Source organism: Pristiophorus japonicus, chromosome 3 (assembly GCF_044704955.1).
Source record: "Pristiophorus japonicus isolate sPriJap1 chromosome 3, sPriJap1.hap1, whole genome shotgun sequence".
Taxonomy (NCBI): domain Eukaryota; kingdom Metazoa; phylum Chordata; class Chondrichthyes; family Pristiophoridae; genus Pristiophorus; species Pristiophorus japonicus.
The window spans coordinates 221,942,031-221,962,998 of NC_091979.1; the positions used below are offsets into that span (position 1 = coordinate 221,942,031).

The 20,968-nt window shown below is 49.3% G+C and overlaps 1 protein-coding gene across 3 annotated transcripts in view; it reads right to left on the minus strand.

Moving 5' to 3' along the window:
- The window catches only part of LOC139260120 (hexokinase HKDC1-like), a 448,074-nt gene that overhangs the window by 399,321 nt on the left and 27,785 nt on the right, over positions 1-20,968 (minus strand). For all 3 annotated transcript variants that reach the window (XM_070876304.1, XM_070876303.1, XM_070876302.1), the window contains exon 3: positions 75-223. In XM_070876304.1, the coding sequence (XP_070732405.1) occupies positions 75-223 (149 nt within the window). The remainder of the gene's footprint in view (positions 1-74; positions 224-20,968) is intronic.

The window sequence follows — 20,968 nt, forward strand, 5'->3', positions numbered from 1 at the left end:
GCAGTAAAGTTCGGTGGTTTGGATTTATTTGCATGTATACATTTTAGTTACAAACTGTGAAGGAGTCCAGTTACCTGTTTGCTATTGCTCTGTTTCAGCTCGTCGGATATTGGGTAGATCTCGCTCTCTGTATGTACGATTTGACGCCCGTCTTCCGACACCTTGACCCTTAACACACGGAATATGGAGCCTCCCAGGTCCAGCGCCAGAAAGTCTCCCCTTTCTGAGACAAAATGTGAAGTTGTCAATCAGTTATTCAAAAAATAATTCAATCTGGGATACTAGCAGCATCTGATCAATGGGCATCAAACGGGAACCATTCCAATCCAGCGCAGAATCGAGGCAGACAGCAAGAACACTGGGGGACGGACTAATTGTGGTGTAAACTGTACCCAGCATCTGAGTGCTCCGACATTGGAGACTGGCGCACACAACCTGGCCAATTCACCTTATTCCTTCGGCAGGCATTGTGGTTGGTGTGCAGATAGTCCTATTAATGAACCCCATCATGTAGAGTGTTGTTCCCGTTAAAGACTCCTCTCCTCACCCCCCCTCCACACAGACTCCCCTCCCCCACCAAACACACTCCCCTCCCCACCACACAGACTCCCCTCCCCCTCCTCACCAAACACATTCCCCTCCCCCACCACAGACACCCCTTCCCTCCCCCACCAAGCACATTCTGCTCCCACTTCCCCACCACAGAGACTCCCCTCCACCACCATACCAGAATCCCCTCCCCCACGAAACAGAATCCTCTACCCTCCACATCACACAGACTCTCCTCCCTCTCCCCTCCACACAGAATCCCATGCCCCAGCAGACATCCATCCCCACTACACAGATTCACCTTCCCCACCTTCTCGATACAGACTCCCATCCCCTCCACTTAGACTCCCCTCCCCCTCCACACAGACTCCCCTCCCCACCTCACAGACTCCCCTCCCCCTCCTCACAGACTCCCCTCCCCCTCCTTACAGTCTCCCCCCCCCCGTTACGCAGATACCCCTCCCCAACTCACAGACTCCCCTCCCCCACCTCGCGGACTCCCCTCTGTGCCCCATCACACAGGCGCCCCTCCCCACCTCACAGACTCCCCTCCCCCACCTCACAGACTCCCCTCCCCCTCCTTACAGTCTCCCCTCCCCCTCCACACAGACTCCCCTCCCCACCTCAAAGACTTCCCCTCCCCCTCCTCACAGACTCCCCTCCCCCTCCTTACAGTCTCCCCCTTCACACAGACTCCCTCCCCACCTCACAGACTCCCCTCCCCCTCCTCACAGACTCCCCTCCCCCTCCTTACAGTCTCCCCCCTTCACACAGACTCCCTCCCCACCTCACAGACTCCCCTCCCCCTCCTCACAGATTCCCCTCCCCCTCCTTACAGTCTCCCCCCCCCCTCCCGTTACACAGACACCCCTCCCCAACTCACAGACTCCCCTCCCCTTCACACAGACTCCCCTCCCCCACCTCACAGACTCCTCTCCCCCACCTCGCGGACTCCCCTCTGTTCCCCATCACACAGACACCTCTCCCCCTCCATACAGATTCCCCTCCCTCTCCACACAAACTCCCCTACCCACTATACAGTTGCCCCCTCCCCCACCACACAGATTCCCCTCCCCCAACATTGAGACCCCTCTCCCACTACCCCACCATATCCCCCACTACACAGCCTCCCTCCCCTCCCCCACCACAGAGACTCCTCCCTCTCCCCCAACAAACAGACTCACCTACCCACTATACAGACTCCCCCACCTCCTCCAAACAGACACCCCTCCTCCATCCTCACTACACAGACTCCCCTCCCCCACCACACACATGCCCCTTGGGGATGTAGTATAAAAGCAGGGAAGTCTTGCTACAGTTATATAAGGTACTGGTGAGGCCACATCTTGAATACTGCGTACAGTTTTGGTTTCCATATTTAAGAAAGGATATACTTGCTTTGGAGGCAATTCAGTGTGTTATGTATTTAACCCCTTGTAACCTGTATTACATTACTACCAAAGGGCCTACCTGTTGGCATCCCAAGGGATCCCAGCATCCCTTGGGAGCACGGTATATAAGCAGGCCAACCACGAGGTACCTGCACTCTGGAGTCTTATTAAAGGAGCTGAGGTCACACTTGCTCATTGTACACAGTACTCAGTTTCATCCTTTGTTTTGAGTGTACCAATTGGCGACGAGATAACGAACAACCGCGCGAAAATGCAAAGAACAGTTGGTGACCTGAATAAGTTCTCAGAAGGGGACGATTGGGAGGCCTTCATGGAGAGACTCGACCAATACTACGTGGCCAACGAGCTGGAAGGGGACGAGAATGCTGCCAAACGAAGGGTGATCCTCCTAACTGTCTGTGGGGCAACAACCTATGGCCTCATGAAGAATCTCCTCGCCCCGGCAAAACCAACAGAGAAATCCTATGAAGAATTGTGTACGCTGGTCCGGGAGCACCTAAATCTTAAGGAAAGCATTTTGATGGCGAGATATCGGTTCTACACGTGTCAACGGTCGGAGGGACAGGAAGTTACGTCGCCGAACCAAGGCGCCTCGCAGGACATTGTGAATTTGAGGAATTCCTAGAACAAATGCTTAGAGAAGTTTTTGTACTGGGCATTGGCCATGAGGTAATCCTTCGCAAACTGTTGACTGTAGAAACTCTGAATCTAAGTAAAGCCATAACGATAGCCCAGGCATTTATGTCCACCAACGACAACACCAAACAGATTTCGCAGAGTAAAGAAGTTTCGACCAGTACTGTGCATAAAATAACGTTGGTTTCGAGCAGAAATATACATGGTAGAATGTACACGCCGGCTGCTGCCCGACTGCTGATGACCCAGAGTCCGCCATCAATCGTTAATGCAAGGCAGTTAACACCTTGTTGGCGTTGTGGAGGTGATAATCGGCCCCATCAATGCCGCGTCAAACACTCTGCGTGCAACGGTTGCAGAACAATGGGACACCTCCAGTGAATGTGCAGGTGAGCTGCAAACCCTGCAAACCATCACGTTGCAGAGGAAAATCGATGCACTGTGGATCAGGCTGAATTGGAGACTCGTACCAAGGAGGCAGAAATGTACAGGGTACACACATTCACTACGAAATGTCCACCAATAATGTTGAAAGTTGAACTGAACGGAATTCCAGTATCTATGGAACGGGACACTGATGCAAGTCAGTCCAAAATGAGTAAAATGGCCTCTGACAGGCTATGGGGCAAAAAGGCACACAGGCCTAAGCTCAGCTCCATTCACACGAAACTAAGGACTTACACTAAGGAACTAATCCCTGTAATTGGCAGTGCAGAAGTCAAAGCCTCCTATGACGGAGCAGTCTACGAACTCCCGATGTGGAAGTGCTTTCGTCCATCGACGACGCCTCATGTACCCAGGTTCTGAGCAACTTCCCATCGTTGTTCAAGCCAGGTATTGGAAGCTCCTCGGGGGTGAAAGTGCAGATCCATTTGGTTCCCGGTACGCAACCCATCCACCACGGGCGGTACCGTACATGATGCGTGAGAAAGTGGAAATTGAGCTGGATAGACTGCAGTGAGAAGGCATCATCACGCCGGTGGAATTCAATGAGTGGGCTAGTCCAATTGTCCCGGTACTTAAAGAGGACGGCACGGTCAGAATTTGTGGGGACTATAAAGTAACGATTAACCGTTTTTCGCTACAGGACCAGTACCCGCTACCGAAGGCAGACGACCTATTTGCAACCCTGGCTGGAGGGAAGACGTTCATCAAGCTGGACCTGACCTCGGCCTACATGATGCAGGAGCTGGAGGAGTCTTTGAAAGGCCTCACCTGCATCAACACGCACAAAGGTCTGTTTATCTACAACCGGTGCCCGTTCGGGATTCGGTCGGCCGCGGCAATCTTCTAACGGAACATGGAGAGCCTGTTAAAGATGATTCCTCGCACCGTGGTTTTCCAGGACGACATACTGGTTACAGATCGGGACACCATTGAGCACTTGAAGAATCTGGAAGAGGTTCTTAATCGGTTGGATTGCGTGGGGCTCAGGGTGAAATGCTCGACGTGTGTCTTCCTGATGCAGGAGATTGAGTTCTTGGGAAGATGAATCGCGGCAGACGGCATCAGACCTACCGACGCCAAGACGGAGGCCATCAAGAATGCGCCAAGACCACAGAACGTGACGGAGCTGCGGTCGCTCCTGGGACTCCTTAATTATTTTGGTAATTTCCTACCTGGGTTAAGCACCCTGTTAGAACCCCTACATGTGCTATTGCACAAGGGAGACGACTGGGTATGGGGGAAATCACAAGAGGCTGCCTTTAAGAAAGCCAGATATCTGTTGTGTTCAAACAAACTGCTTGTCCTGTATAACCCATGTAAAAGATTAGTGCTAGCTTGCGATGCGTTGTCATACGGGGTCGCGCGTGTGTTACAACAGGCTAACGAATCGGGATCTTGCAACCAGTCGCTTATGCGTCCAGGAGTTGGTGCAAAGCCGAAAGGGCCTACAGCATGATTGAAAAAGAGGCTCTGGTGTGCATTTACAGGTTAAAAAAAAGGAACCAGTACTTATATGTCCTCAAGATTGACCTTGAAACTGACCACAAGCCACTCATATCGCTGTTCTCTGAGAGGGATTAACATGAATGCCTCTGCCTGCATCCAAAAATGGGCGCTCATGCTGACAACTATGTAATCCACCACAGGCCAGGCACAGAGAACTGCGCAGGTGCTCTCAGTCAGCTGCCATTGCCCACCACCGGAGTGGAAATGGCAAAGCCAGCGCACTTGCTCATGGTCATGGAGGCATTCAAGAACGAAATGTCTCCCGTCACAGCCCACCAGATCAGGGCCTGGAGCAGCCAGCATCCTTTACTGTTATGTATGGAGAAAGAGTCAGACTGAACACTGTGAGCTCAAAGTAAAGTGTGACCTTAGTTGTAGGTCTCCAGAGTGCCACTCCAACCTGTGAGGCCTCCTTAAATACCTGTGCTCCCAAGGGATTATGGGATCCCTTGGGACTCCAGGGGATGAGCCGTCTGGTGGCTGTACAGAGTAAATACAAGTCCACATATATAACAACACTCGCCCCCTCACAAAGTCAATAGTATAACTATTTACAATGTGAGTCGATCTGGGGCCCTTCTTACCCTAGTTGATCGACTCGGTGTGAAAGCTGGTATTATTGAATCGTTTATTGGGCCCTCGCTTGGCTGCTGTGCAGCTGGCCCTGCTGGGCTGCTGTGGATGATGGGTTCTGCTTCGTGGTCAACCGTGGTGTCGGTTGCCACTGGTGTGTGTGTTGGAGGATCAAAAAAGGTTCGGTCCAAGGTGGGTTGCTCAGAATAGTCCGTGAATCTGAGTTTGATTTGGTCCAAGTGTTTCCAGTGAATGAGTCTATTTGAAAGTTTGACCCGAAACACCCTGTTCCCCTCTTTGGCCACGACAGTGCCAGGAAGCCACTTGGGACCTTGTCCATAATTCAATACAAATACAGGATCATTGATTTCAATCTCGCGTGACACATTTGCGCTATCATGGTATGTACTTTGTTGAAGTCGTCTGCTCTCTACTTGTTCATGTAGATCAGGGTGAACTAACGAGAGCCTTGTCTTAAGTGCTGTTTTCACGAGCAGTTCAGCAGGTGGGATCCCAGTGAGTGAGTGGGGTCTCGTGCGGTAGCTAAGTAGGACTCGGGATAGGCGAGTCTGCAGTGAGCCTTCAGTTACCCTCTTCAAGACTTGCTTCATGGTTTGCACTGATCTCTCTGCCTGACCATTGGACGGTGGTTTAAACGGGGCAGATGTGACATGTTTGATCCCGTTACGGGTCATGAATTCTTTGAACTCAGCACTGGTAAAACATGGCCCGTTGTCGCTCACCAGGACATCGGGTAGGTTATGTGTGGCAAGCATTGCCCGCAGACTTTCAGTAGTGACAGCGGACATGCTAGCCGACATTATCTCACGTTCAATACATTTGGAGTACGCATCTACAACCACAAGGAACATTTTACCCAAGAACGGGCCTGCATAGTCGATGTGTACCCTGGACCACGGTTTGGAGGGCCAAGACCATAAACTTAGTGGCGCCTCTCTGGGTACATTGCTTAACTGCGAGCATGTATTACATCTGTGAACGCAGGATTCTAAGTCCACATTGATACCGGGCCACCACACGTGGGATCTGGCTATCGCTTTCATCATTACGATGCCTGGGTGGGTACTGTGGAGGTCATTGATGAAGGTGTCTCTGCCCTTCTTGGGAACCACTATTCGATTGCCCCACAGAAGGCAGTCTGCCTGTATAGACATTTCACCTTTGTGCCGTTGGAACGGCTTTATCGCTTCCTGCATTTCCACTGGGACACTGGACCAGCTCCCGTGAAGCACACAGCTTTTGACTAGAGATAATAAGGGGTCGTGGTTCATCCAGGTTTTGTTCTGCCGGGCAGTGACAGGTGATTGCTCACTCTCAAATGCTTCCATAACCATGGCTAAATCTGCGGGCTGCGCCATTTCATCCCCATGGCGGCCAATGGCAGCCTACAAAGAGCATCGGTGCAGTTTTCTGTGCCTGGCCTGTGGCGGATGGCGTAGTTGTATGCGGACAACGTGAGCGCCCATCTCTAGATGCGGGCCGATGCATTGGTATTTATCTCTTTACTCTCGGAAAACAGGGATATTACTGGCTTATGGTCAGTTTCCAATTCGAACTTTAGCCCAAACAGGTATTGATGCATTTTCTTTACCCCATATACACACGCTCAGCCTTAGACAGATTCCTGGATGCTTAAGCAACCGGTTGCAGTTTCCCGAAATCATTAGCTTGTTGCAAGACACACCCGACGCCGTATGACGACGCATCACATGGTCGTACCAAACACTTACATGGATCAAACAACACAAGCAATTTGTCTGAGCATAACGATTTTCTCGCTTTAACAAAAGCATTTTCTTGGCTTTTGCCCCAAACCCGTTCGTTCCATTTTCGTAGTAAGACATGCAGTGGTTCTAACAGTGTGCTGAGACCCGATAAGACGTTATCAAAGTAGTTCAGGAGTCCCAGACATGACCGCAGCTCCGTCACGTTCTATGGCCTCGGTGTGTTCTCGATTGCTTCTGTCTTTGCGTTGGTGGGCCTGATGCCATCCGCCACAATCCTCCTTTCAAAGAACTCCACTTCAGGCGTAAGGAAACCGCACTTCGAGTGTTTTAACCTGAGCCCCACGCGGTTGAAGCGACTAAGAACCTCCTCCAGGTTCTGCAGATGCTCGACTGTGTTCCAACCTGTGACCAAGATGTCGTCCTGGAAGACCACGGTGTGCGGGATCAACTTCAGTAAGCTTTCCATGTTTCTCTGGAATATCGCCGCCGCTGATCGAAATCCAAACCGGCATCTGTTATAAATAAAAAGACCTTTGTGCGTGTTGATGCAGGTGAGGGCCTTCGATGATTCCTCCAGCTCCTGCGTCATGTAGGCTGAAGTCAGATCCAGCTTCGTGAACGCTTTTCCTCCCACCAGCATTGAAAAGAGGTCGGCGGCATTTGGTAGTGGGTATTGGCCCTGCAGGGAGAAACGATTGATAGTTATTTTGTAATCGCCACAGATTCTGACAGTGCTGTCTCCCTTGAGGACTGGGACAATAGGATTGGCCCGCTCGTTGAATTCAATCGGTGAAAAGATGCCCTCTCTTTGCAGCCGGTCTAGCTCGATCTCTACCCTTTCTCTCATCATGTACGGTACTGCTCTCGCCTTGTGATGCCCCCGGAATTAGGTGGATCTGCTCTTTTACTCCTTGGAATTTCCCGATGCCTGGTTCGAACAGCGAAGGAAATTTGTTTAAGACCTGCGCACACGAAGTGTCATCAGCGGGCGATAGCGCTTGGACGTCATCCCAGTTCCAGCGTATCTTTCCCAGCCAGCTCCTGCCAAGCAGCATGGGACCATCGCCCGGTACCACCCAGAGTGGTAGCTTGTGCACCACTCCATCATAGGAGACCTTTATGGTAGTTTTGTGTGAACTGGAGTTAAGACTGGCCTTGAGGCCTTGTTGTACCCACAATCTTTTGAAGGTCTTTTTGCCCACGTCCAGCTCCATTGACATCGGGAGTCCATTTAGTTCAACTTTCAGCATTATCGAGGGACAAGTCATGTTGAATGTTCCTCTGTCTCCTTGGTATGAGGCTCTGGTTCGTAATGATCCTACGTGGATCTGTCCTCCTCTGCAACGTGGTGGTTTTCAGGTTTAACAGGCTTAGCAGCTCGCCTACACATACGTTGGAGATGTCCCATTGTTCCACAGCCCTTGCAAATGTAACCTTTGAATCAGCATGAATGGAAATGATGATCACCCCTGCAGCGCCAACAAGGTGTTAATGGCCTTGTATTCATCACCCTTGATGGTGGACTCTGAGACATCTGCGGACGTGCAGCTGCAGGCATGTGTGACCTGCCCTGTATGTTACGATTCGAAAACAACATCACTTTGTTCACAGTACGTGTGTGCTGAGAGATTTGCTTAGTATTGTCAGTGGTGGCAATGAACGCATAGGGCTATCGCTATGGCCTTACTCAAGGTTGGGGTCTCTACAGTCAAAAGTTTGCGAAGTATGGTTTCGTGGCCAATGCCAAGTACGAAAAAGTCTCTAAACATGTGCTCCAAATGTCCTTCACATTCGCAATGTGCTGCAAGGCGCCTTAGCTCGGCGACATAACTCGCCACTTCCTGGCCTTCAGACCGTTTGTAGGTGTAGAACCGATACCTCACCACCAGAACGCTTTCCTTCGGGTTCGGCTCTCGGAGCAGTGTGCACAAATCATCATACGATTTCTCCGTGGGTTTCGCTGGAGTGAGAAGATTCTTCATGAGGCCATACGTTGGTGCCCCACAGACAGTGAGGAAGATCGCCCTTCGTTTGGCAGTGTTCTCTTCCCCATCCAGCTCATTGGCCACGAAGTATTGGTTGAGTCGCTCCACAAAAAATTTCCCAATCATTTCCCTCTGAGAATTTCTCCAGGATGCCTACTGTTTTCTGCACTCTGGAGACCTGCAATAAAAGACTAAGGTCACACGTTACTTTGAGCTCACAGTGTTCAGTCTCTTTGGGTTCACTATCTGTATCTCATCGGCAGTTGTTATGTATGGAGAAAGAGTCAGACTGAATACTGTGAGCTCAAAGTAACGTGTGACCTTAGTCTTTTATTGCAGGTCTCCAGAGTGCCTCTCCAACCTGAGGCCTCCTTAAATACCTGTGCTCCAAAGGGATTATGGAATCCCTTGGGACTCCAGGGGATGAGCCCTCTGGTAGCTGTACAGAGTAAATACAAGTTTACATATATAACACTTAACTGTCCTTGGTAAAAAAAAACTGTGTCCTCCATGGGAGCTGGTCCAGTGTCCCAGGGGAAATGCAGGAGGCAATTAAGCCGTTCCATAGGCACAAAGACAAAATGTCCCTGCAGGTGGACTGTCTGTTGTGGGGCAATCGCGTGGTCTTGCCCAAGAAAGGCAGAGATACATTCATATGTGAACTGCACAGCACCCACCCAGGCATTGTAATGATGAAATCCATAGTCAGATCCCATGTGTGGTGGCCCGGCATCGAATCAGATTTAGAATCATGTGTGCGCCAGTGCAACACTTGCTCTCAGCTGAGCAATGCACCCAGAGAGGCACCGCTAAGTGTGGTCGTGGCCTTCCAAACCGTGGTCAAGGATCCATGTGGACTGTGTGGGGCCCATTTCTAGGCAAAATATTTTTGGTTGGTGTGGACGCTTACTCAAAATGGATTGAATGTGCGATAATGTCTGTAAGCACATCCACGGCCACTATTGAAAGCCTACGAGCCATGTTTGCCACGCAAGGTTTGCCTGATGTCCTCGTCAGCGACAATGGACCGTGCTTCACCAGTGTTGAATTCAAGGAATTCATGACCCGCAATGGGATCAAACACGTCGCATCTGTCCCATTCAAGCCCGTATCCAACGGCCAGGCAGAACGGGCAGTTCAGACCATCAAGCAAAGCTTGAAACGTGCGTCGGAAGGCTCCCTGCAGACCCGGCTGTCCCAAGTGCTGCTCAGCTACCAGACCCCACTCACTCACCGGGGTTTCCCCAGCCGAGCTGTTCTATAAACAAGGATCTCTCTTGTCCACCCTGACCTCCATGATCATGTGCAAGGCATGCGGCATCAACAAAGTGTGTACCATGACCACGCAAATTTGTCACGTAGTATTGAGATCAATGATCATGTGTTTGTGCTCAATTATGGACATGGTCCCAAATGGCTCGCTGGCATGATCACAGCCAAAGAGGGGAGTAGGGTGTTTCAGGTCAAATTGGCCAATGGACAAATGTACAGAAAACATTTGGACCAAATCAAATTGCGGTTCACCAACAGCTACGAACAACCCGAAGAAGACATCACCAACTTCACCAACACACACACAAGTGGCAACTGACATCATGGTTGACCACGAAGCCGAACTCACCATTCCCAGCAGCCCGTCAAGGCCGGCTACCCTACACCCCAGTGAAGAACTGACCAAATCACCCACACCCGGCATCAACAAGGGAGCGAAAAGTCCCAGATCATCTCACCTTGTAAATAAGTGTACTGTTGACTTCATGGGGGAGTGATGTTATGTATTTAGCCCCTTGTAGCCTGTATTACACTACCACCAGAGGGCCTACCTGTTGGAGTCCCAAGGGATCCCAGCATCCCTTGGGAGCACGGTATATAAGCAGGCCACCCACGAGGTACCTGCACTCTGGAGTCTTATTAAAGGAGCTGAGGTCACACTTGCTCACTGTACACAGTACTCAGTTTCATCCTTTATTTTGAGGTTCAATAGGTTGATTCCAGAGATGAGGGGGTTGACTTATTAGGAAAGGTTGAGTAGGTTGGGCCTCTACTCATTGGAATTCAGAAGAATGAGAGGTGATCTTCTCGAAACGTATAAGACTATGAGGGGGCTTGACAAGGTGGATGCAGAGAGGATGTTTCCACTGATAGGGGAGACTAGAACTAGAGGGCATAATTTTAGAATAAGAGGCCACCCATTTAAAACTGAGGTGAGGGTTGTAAATCTGTGGAATTCACTGCTTCAGAGAGCTGTGGAAGCTGGAGCATTGAATAAATTTAAGACAGAGATAGACAGTTTCTAAACCAATAAGGGAATAAGGGGTTATGGGGAGCGGGCAGGGAAGTGGACCTGAGTCCATGATCAGATCAGCCACGATCATATTAAATGAGGGAGCAGGCTCGAGGGGCCGTATGGCCTACTCCTGCTCCTATTTCTTATGTTCTTATGTTATGTTGCCCACGACTGAGACTCCGATCGCCCTCCCCCACCACACAGACACCATTCTTACAAGCGCCCCTCCACCACACAGACTCCCCTCCCCCACTAACACCCCAGACTCCCCTCCCCCTCCACACAGGCTCTCAACCACGCAGACTCCACTCCCCCATCCCCATCCCACAGACTCCCCTCCCCCAACACAAATATTCCCCTCCCCCACCCCACAGCCTCCCCTTCCCCCATCCCCACTGTTATATATGTAAACCTGTAAATACCTTGTTTAAGCACCAGAGGGCTCATCCCCTGGAGTCCCAAGGGATCCCATAATCCCTTGAGAGCACCTGTACTTAAGGAGGCCTCACAGGCTGGAGAGGCACTCTGGAGACCTGCAATAAAAGACTAAAGTCACACTTTACTTTGAGCTTTCAGTATCTGGTCAGACTCTTTATTCATACACTACAACTAGCGACAAGATACAGATAACGAACCCCACCACAACAATGCAGAGAACAGTGGGAATCCTGGAGAAATTTTTGGAGGGTGATGATTGGGAAACCTTTGTGGAGCAACTCGACCAGTACTTCGTGGCCAACGAGCTGGAAGGAGAAGCGAACGCTACCAAACGAAGGGCGATTCTCCTCACCGTTAGTAGGGCAGCAACGTATGGCCTCATGAAAAATCTGCTTGCTCCAGCAAAACCCACAGAGAAATCATTTGATAATTTGTGCACACTGGTCCGGGAGTATCTTAACCCGAAGGAAAGCGTTCTGATGGTGAGGTACCGGTTCTACACATGCAAGAGGTCTGAAGGCCAGGAATGGCAAGCTATGTCACCGAGCTAAGACGCCTTAAAGGACATTATGAATTTGAAGGACACTTGGAGCACATTCTCAGGGATTTCTTTGTACTTGGCATTGGACATGAAGTAATACTATGCAAACATTTGACTGTAAAGACCCCAATCTTGAGTAAAGCCATAGCGATAGCCCAGGTGTTCATCGCCACCAGTGACAATGCCAAGCAAATCTCTCAGCACACGACTGCTGCTAAAAGTACTGTGAACAAAGTAATGTTGATTTCGAATTGTAAATTACAGGGCAGGCTGCACATGCCTGCAGCTGCACATCCGCAGATGTCTCAGAGTCCACCATCAAGGGTGGTCAATGCTAGGCCAGTAACAGCTTGTTAGCGCTGTGGGGGTGATCATCGTTTCCATTCATGCCGCTTCAAAGGATACGTTTGCAAGGGCTGTGGAACAATGGGACATCTCCAACATATTTGCAGGCGAGCTGCAAATCCTGCTAAACCTGCAAACCACCATGTTGCAGAGGAGGACAGATCCACGTAGGATCATGACGAACCAGAGCCTCAGACCGAGGAGGCAAAGGTATATGGGCTGCACATATTTACCACAAAGTGTCCCCCGATAATGCTGAAGGTTGAATTAAATGGACTTCTGCTGTCAATGGAGCTGGACACGGGCGCGAGCCAGTCCATTATGAGCAAAAAGACTTTCGATACATTGTGGTGCAGCAAGGCCTCAAGGCCAGTCCTGACTCCCATTCGCACTAAACTAAGAACTTACTCAAAGGAACTGGTTCCCATAATCGGCAGTGCTACTGTAAAGGTCTCCTACGATGGAGCGGTGCACAAGTTACCACTCTGGGTGGTACCGGGCCATAGCCCCACGCTGCTCGGCAGGAGCTGGCTGAGGAAGGTATGCTGGAACTGGGACGATGTCCGAGCGCTCTCACCTGTCGACGACACTTCGTGTGCCCAGGTCCTAAACAAATTCCTCTCATTGTTCGAACCAGGCATCGGGAAGTTCCAAGGAGCAAAAGCGCAGATCCACCTAATTCCAGGGGAGCGACCCATGCATCACAAGGCGAGAACAATACCGTACATGATGAGAGAGAGGGTGAAGATTGAGCTGGGCCGGCTGCAACAAGAGGGCATCATTTCGCCGATCGAATTCAACGAGTGGGCCAGTCCGATTGTTCCAGTCCTCAAGGCAGGTGGCACCGTCACAATCTATGGTGATTACAAAGTAACAATCAATCATTTCTTCCTGCAGGATCAATACCCACTACTAAAGACAGATGACCCTTTTGCAACGCTGGTGGGAGGAAAGACGTTCACGAAGCTAGACTTGACCTCGGCCTACATGACGCAGGAGCTGGAGGAATCATTGAAGGGCCTCACCTGCATCAACACGCAAAAAGGTCTCTTTATTTACAACAGATGCCCGTTTGGGATTCGATCAGCAGCGGCGATATTCCAGAGAAACATGGAAAGCTGACTGAAGTCGGTCCCGTGCACCGTGGTCTTCCAGGATGCCATCTTGGTTACAGGTCGGGACACAGTCAAGCATCTGCAGAACCTGGAGGAGGTTCTTAGTCAGCTTAATCAAGTGGGGCTCAGGTTAAAATGCTTGAAGTGCATTTTTCTGGCGCCTGAAGTGGAGTTCCTGGGGAGAAGAATCGTGGCGGACGACATCAGGCCCACCGATTCGAAGACGGAGGCAATCGAGAACGCACTGAGACCACAGAACGTGACGGAGCTGCGGTCATTTCTAGGACTCCTGAACTACTTTGATAACTCCTTACCGGGTCTCAGCACAGTGTTAGAACCACTGCACTCTTTACTGCGTAAAGGAGACGAATGGGTATGTAAAAGCCAAGAAAATGCCTTATGCACAAACAAATTGCTTGAGTTGTATGATTCATGTAAGCGTTTGGTACTAGCATGTGATGCGTCGTCATACGGTGTCGGATGTGTATTGCAACAAGTCAATGAATCTGGGAAATTGCAACCGGTTGCTCATGCATCCAGAAGTCTGTCTAAAACTGAGAGAGCCTACAGCATGATTGAAAAAGCGTTAGCGTGTGTTTATGGAGTAAAGAAAATGCATCAATATCTGTTTGGGCTCAAATTTGAATTGGAAACTGACCATAAGCCACTGATATCCCTCTTTTCGGAAAGCAAGGGGATAATCACGAATGCATCGACCCGCATCAAGAGATGGACGCTCACATTGTACGCATACAACTATGCCATCAGCTACAGGCCAGGTACAGAAAACTGTGCCGATGCTCTCAGTAGGCTGCCATTGCCCACCACGGGGTCTGCCCTATTCAAATCAGCATCCAATGGTCAGGCAGAGAGAGCAGTGCAAACAATCAAGCAGAGCTTGAAGAGGGTAACTGAAGGATCACTGCAGAATCGCCTATTCCGAGTCTTGCTTAGTTACCACACGAGACCTCACTTGCTCACTGGGATTCCACCTGCTGAACTGCTCTTGAAAAGGGCACTTAAGACAAGGCTCTCATTAGTCCACTCTGATCTACATGAACAGGTAGAGAGCAGGCAGCTTCAACAAAGTACATATCATGATAGCGCAAATGTGTCACGCGAAATTGAGATTAATGATCCTGTATTTGTGTTGAACTGTGGACAAGGTCCCAAGTGGTTTCCTGGCACTGTCGTGGCCAGAGAGGAGTAGGGCGTTTTGGGTCAAACTTTCAAATGGACTCATCTACAGGAAACACTTGGACCAAACCAAACTCAGATTCACAGACTATCCAGAGCAGCCCACATTAGACCTTACCTTTTTGACCCCCCAACACACACATCAGTGGCAACCGACACAGTGGTTGACCACGGAGCAGAACCCATCACCCGCAGTAGCTCAGCAGGACTCACCACACCCAGCAGCCCAGCAAGGCCAGCTGCACAGCAGCCCAGCAAGAACCCAACAAATGACTCACCAAAACCAGCATTTGCACCGAGACGTTCAACCAGGGAAAGAAAGGCCCCAGATCGACTCACCTTGTAAATAGTTACACTGTTGAATTGGAGGAGGGGGGGGGAGTGTTGTTAAAAATGTAAACCTGTAAATACCTTGTTTAACCACCAGAGGACTCATCCCCTGGAGTCCCAAGGGATCCCACAATCCCTTGGGAGCATCTGTACTTAAGGAGGCCTCACAGGCTGGAGAGGCACTCTGGAGACCTGCAATAAAGACTGAGGTCACACTTTACTTTGAGCTCACAGTATCTGGTCAGGCTCTTTATTCATACACTGCACCCACCATACAGACACCCTGCCCAACACACAGACTCCCCTACCCCACCCCCACCCCCACCAAACACACTCCCCTCCCTCTTCCCCACCACACACACGTCCCCGCCGCACCCTACAGACTCCCCTCCCGCACCCCACAGACTCCCATCCCACTCTCCACCACACACACACCCCTCCCCCACCATACAGACTCCGATCCCCCTCCGGACCACATAGACACCCCACCTCCACCTCACAGACTACCCTCCCCCACCCCCATCTCTCAGACTTCCATCCCCCTCTCCACCAAACAAACTCCACTCCCTCTTCCCCACCACGCAGACTCCCCTCCCCTCCCCATCCCCCACCAAACAGGCTCCCCTCCCTCTTCCCCACCACACAGACTCCCCTTCCCATGTCCACCACACAGATTCCCCTTCCCATCTCCACCACACAGATTCCCCTTCCCATCTCCACCACACAGACTCTCCTTCCCATCCCCCACCGCACAGATTCCGCTTCCCATCTCCCACCATAAAAACTCCCTTACCCCGTTGTCATGTACGTATGCTTGAGGTTACTAGCCACCAGGGGGCACACTGTCGGAGGTCATTGAGCTGTACGCACCGGTGTGTGGGCCAGATATATAAAGGAAACCACATGTAAGGTGGGCACTTTGGGCCCAAATAAAGTTGAGCCAGGTTTGCACCTAAGTGAGTTTACAGTATTCAGTCTATCGAGTTATTACATATATAACATTTGGCGACGAGGTAACTCAAGAACCTTCACATGCAAAATGAGCACCATTGGAATTCTGGAGAGATTCGTGGAGGGAGGAGACTGGTCAGATTTTAGCAATCGCCTGGACCAATTGGCTCGAAAAAATCAAATGGAATTGGAACGATATCAAAGCGTTGTCATCGGTGGATGACACTTCATGTGCTCAAGTGCTGAGCAAGTTTCCCTCGCTGTTTGAACCAGGCATCGGCAATTTCATGGGAGCCAAGGTGCAGATTCAACTGGACTCGGGTGCAAGACCCATCCATCACAAAGCTCGGGCTGTTCCATACATGATGAGGGAGAAGGTCGAAATTGAGCTGGACAGATTCCAACGTGAAGGGATCATATCACCGGTCGAATTTAACGAATGGGCCAGTCCCATTGTTCCTGTGTTGAAGAGTGATGGCACTGTCACGATTTGTGGAGACTACAAGGTTACGATCAACCGATTTTTGAAACAGGATCAGTACCAGTTACCGAAGGCTGATGACATAGAAACATAGAAACATAGAAAATAGGTGCAGGAGTAGGCCATTTGGCCCTTCGAGCCTGCACCGCCATTCAATAAGATCATGGCTGATCATTCAACTCAGTACCCCTTTATTGCTTTCTCTCCATACCCCTTGATCCCTTTAGCTATAAGGACCATGACCTGTTTGCAACACTAACCGGTGGGAAGTCGTTCACATAACTGGATCTGACCTCAGCCTATATGACACAGGAGCTCATCCACACATCAAAGAAACTTATGTGCATCAACACTCATAAAGGACTGTTTATCTACAACAGGTGTCCTTTTGGAATTTGCTCGGCTGCAGCCATATTTCAGAGGAACATGGAGAGTTTACTGAAGTCCGTCCCTAGAACCATCATGCTTCAAGATGACATTCTGATCACAGAGCATGAGACTGCCGAACACCAGAACAACCTTGAAGAGGTTCTACATCGTGTGGACAAAGTGGAACTTAGGCTGAAACGTTCGAAGTGTGTCTTCATAGCACCGGAGTTGAATTTCTGGGGAGGAAGATTGTTGCTGATGGCATCAAGCCTACGGACTCAAAAACCAACACCATCAAAAATGCACCCAGGCCTCAGAATGTTACAGAGCTGTGTTCATTCCTTGGTCTACTCAACTACTTCGGTAATTTCTTACCTAGATTGAGCACTTTATTAGAGCCACTGCACATGCTGCTCAGAAAAGACGACAACTGGGTTTGGGGTGTGTCTCAAGATAGAGCTTTCAAGAAAGCGACAAATTTGCTTTGCTCTAACAAGTTGCTGGTACATTATGATCCGTGTAAGCATCTAGTATTGGCCTGTCATGCTTCATCATATGGGGTTGGCTGCGTGCTCCAGCAAGCTAATGAGTCGGGTAAACTACAACCTGTTGCGCATGCTTCGAAAAGTTTGTCAAAGGCGGAAAGAGCCTGCAGCATGGTAGAAAAAGAAGCTTTAGCCTGCGTATATGGGGTTAAAAAGATGCAACAGTACTTGTTTGGTCTTCATTTCGCACTCAAAACGGATCACAAGCCACTCATTTTGTTGTTTTCGGAAAACAAAGGTATCAATACCAATGCATCAACCCGCATCCAGAGGTGGGCGCTGACATTATCTGCCTATGATTATGTTATTCGTCATAGACCTGGCACCGAGAATTGTGCTGATGCACTGAGCCATCTGCCTTTACCCACACTGGAGGTGGAGACGCCACAACCTGCAGATCTACTGTTAGTAATGGATGCTTTTGAGAGTGAAGGAACCTCTGTCACTGCTCAACAAGTTGGGATCTGCACCAGACAGGACCCAATTTTATCGGTTGTAAAACGTTGTGTCCTTAGTGGTGATTGGTCTGCTATACCTATGGAAATGTGTGATGAGACCAAACCTTACGACCGTCGCAAAGCCGAACTATCCATTCAGTCAGATTGTTTACTATGGGGTAATCATGTTGTTATGCCAAAGAAAGGCAGATAGAAATTTGTAAGTGATCTACACAGCACTCATCCCGGTATTGTCATGATGAAAGCCATTGCCAGGTCTCATGTATGGTAGCCTGGAATTGACTGATCTGGAATCATGTGTGCATCAGTGCAACACTTGCATGCAGCTAAGTAAAGTACCAGTGGAATCTCCGCTGAGTCTGTGGTCGTGGCCGTCCAAGCCATGGTCCAGGATCCAAATCGACTTTGCGGGTCCTTTCCTGGTTGTGGTGGATGCATATTCCAAGTGGATAGAGTGTATAATCATGTCATCCAACACATCCACAGCTACCATTGAGAGCCTTCGTGTCATGTTTGCTACTCATGGTTTGCCTGATATCGTTGTGAGCGACAACGGATCTTGCTTCACAAGTCTGGAGTTTCAAGAGTTCATAAACTCAATGGTATTAAACATGTGAGGTCAGCACCATTCAGACCTGCTTCTAATAGTCAAGCAGAGCGTGCTGTCCAAACAATCAAGCAGAGTATGGAACGTGTAACTCAGGGTTCACTGCAGACTCGCCTGTCATGCAGATTGCTTAGTTACAGAACAAGACCACACACGGGGTCTCCCCTGCTGAACTATTGATGAAGAGAGGTCTCAAGACCAAGCTCTCTCCTGTCCATCCTGACTTACATAAGAACATAAGAATTAGGAACATGAGTAGGCCATCTAGCCCCTCGAGCCTGCTCTGCCATTCAACAAGATCATGGCTGATCTGGCCGTGGACTCAGCTCCACTTACCCGCCCACTCCCCATAACCCTTAATTCCCTTATTGGTTAAAAATCTATCCATCTGTGATTCGAATACATTCAATGAGCTAGCCTCAACTGCTTCCTTGGGCAGAGAATTCCACAGAGTCACAACCCTCTGGGAGAAGAAATTCCTTCTCAACTCGGTTTTAAATTGACTCCTCCGTATTTTGAGGCTGTGCCCCCTAGTTCTTGTCTCCCCGACCAGTGGAAACAACCTCTCTGCCTCTATCTTGTCTATCCCTTTCATTATTTTAAAGGTTTCTATAAGATCACCCCTCATCCTTCTGAACTTCCAACGAGTAAAGACCCAGTCTACTCAATCTATCATCATAAGGTACCCCCCTCATCTCCGGAATCAGCCTAGTGAATCGTCTCTGTACCCCCTCCAAGGCTAGTATATCCTTCCTTAAGTAAGGTGACCAAAACTGCACGCAGTACTCCAGGTGCGGCCTCACCAATATCCTGTACAGTTGCAGCAGGACCTCCCTGCTTTTGTACTCCATCCCTCTCGCAATGAAGGCCAACATTCCATTCGCCTTCCTGATTACCTGCTGCACCTGCAAACTAATTTTTCATGCACAAGGACCCCCAGGTCCCTCTGCACCGCAGCATGTTGTAATTTCTCCCCATTCAAATAATATTCCCTTTTATTGTTTTTTTTTCCAAGATGGATGACCTCACATTTTCCGACATTGTATTCCATCTGCCAAACCTTAGCCCATTCGCTTAACCTATCTAAATCTCTTTGCAGCCTCTCTGTGTCCTCTACACAACCCGCTTTCCCACTAATCTTTGTCTCATCTGCACATTTTGTTACACTACACTCTGTCCCCTCTTCCAGGTCATCTATGTATATTGTAAACAGTTGTGGTCCCAGCACCGATCCCTGTGGCACACCACTAACCACCAATTTCCAAGCTGAAAAGTACCCATTTATCCCGACTCTCTGCTTTCTGTTAGCCAGCCAATTCTCGATCCATGCTAATACATTTCCTCTGACTCCGCGTACCTTTATCTTCTGGAGTAACCTTTTGTGTGGCACCTTATCGAATGCCTTTTGGAAATCTAAATACACCACATCCATTGGTACACCTCTAACCACCATGCTCGTTATATCCTCAAAGAATTCCTGTAAGTTAGTTAAACATGATTTCCCCTTCATGAATCCATGTTGCGTCTGCTTGATTGTACTATTCCTATCTAGATGTCCCGCTATTTCTTCCTTAATGATAGCTTCAAGTAATTTCCCCATTACAGATGTTAAACTAACCGGCCTATAGTTACTTCCTTTTGCCTGCCCCCTTTTTTAAACAGAGGCGTTACCTTAGCTGCTTTCCAATCCGCTGGTACCTCCCCAGAGTCCAGAGAATTTTGGTAGATTATAACGAATGCATCTGCTATAACTTCCGCCATCTCTTTTAATACCCTGGGATGCATTTCATCAGGACCAGGGGACTTGTCTACCTTGAGTCCCATTAGCCTGTCCAGCACTACCTCCCTAGTGATAATGATTGTCTTAAGGTCCTCCCTTCCCACATTCCCGTGACCAGCAATTTTTGGCATAGTTTTTGTGTCTTCCACTGTGAAGACCCAAGAAAATAATTGTTTAAGGTCTCAGCTATTTCCACATTTCCCATTACTAAATCCCCCTTCTCATCTTCTAAAGGACCAACATTTACTTTAGTCACTCTTTTCCGTTTTATATATCGGTAAAAGCTTTTACTATCTGTTTTTATGTTTTGCACAAGTTTACTTTCGTAATCTATCTTTCCTTTCTTTATTGCTTTCTTAGTCATTCTTTGCTGTCGTTTAAAATTTTACCAATCTTCTAGTTTCCCACTAACCTTGGCCACCTTATACGCATTGGTTTTTAATTTGATACTCTCCTTTATTTCCTTGGTTATCCACGGCTGGTTATCCCTTCTCTTACCGCCCTTCTTTTTCACTGGAATATATTTTTGTTGAGCACTATGAAAGAGCTCCTTAAAAGTCCTCCACTGTTCCCCAATTGTGCCACCGTTTAGTCTGTGTTCCCAGTCTACTTTAGCTAACTCTGACCTCATCCCACTGTAGTCCCCTTTGTTTAAGCATAGTATGCTC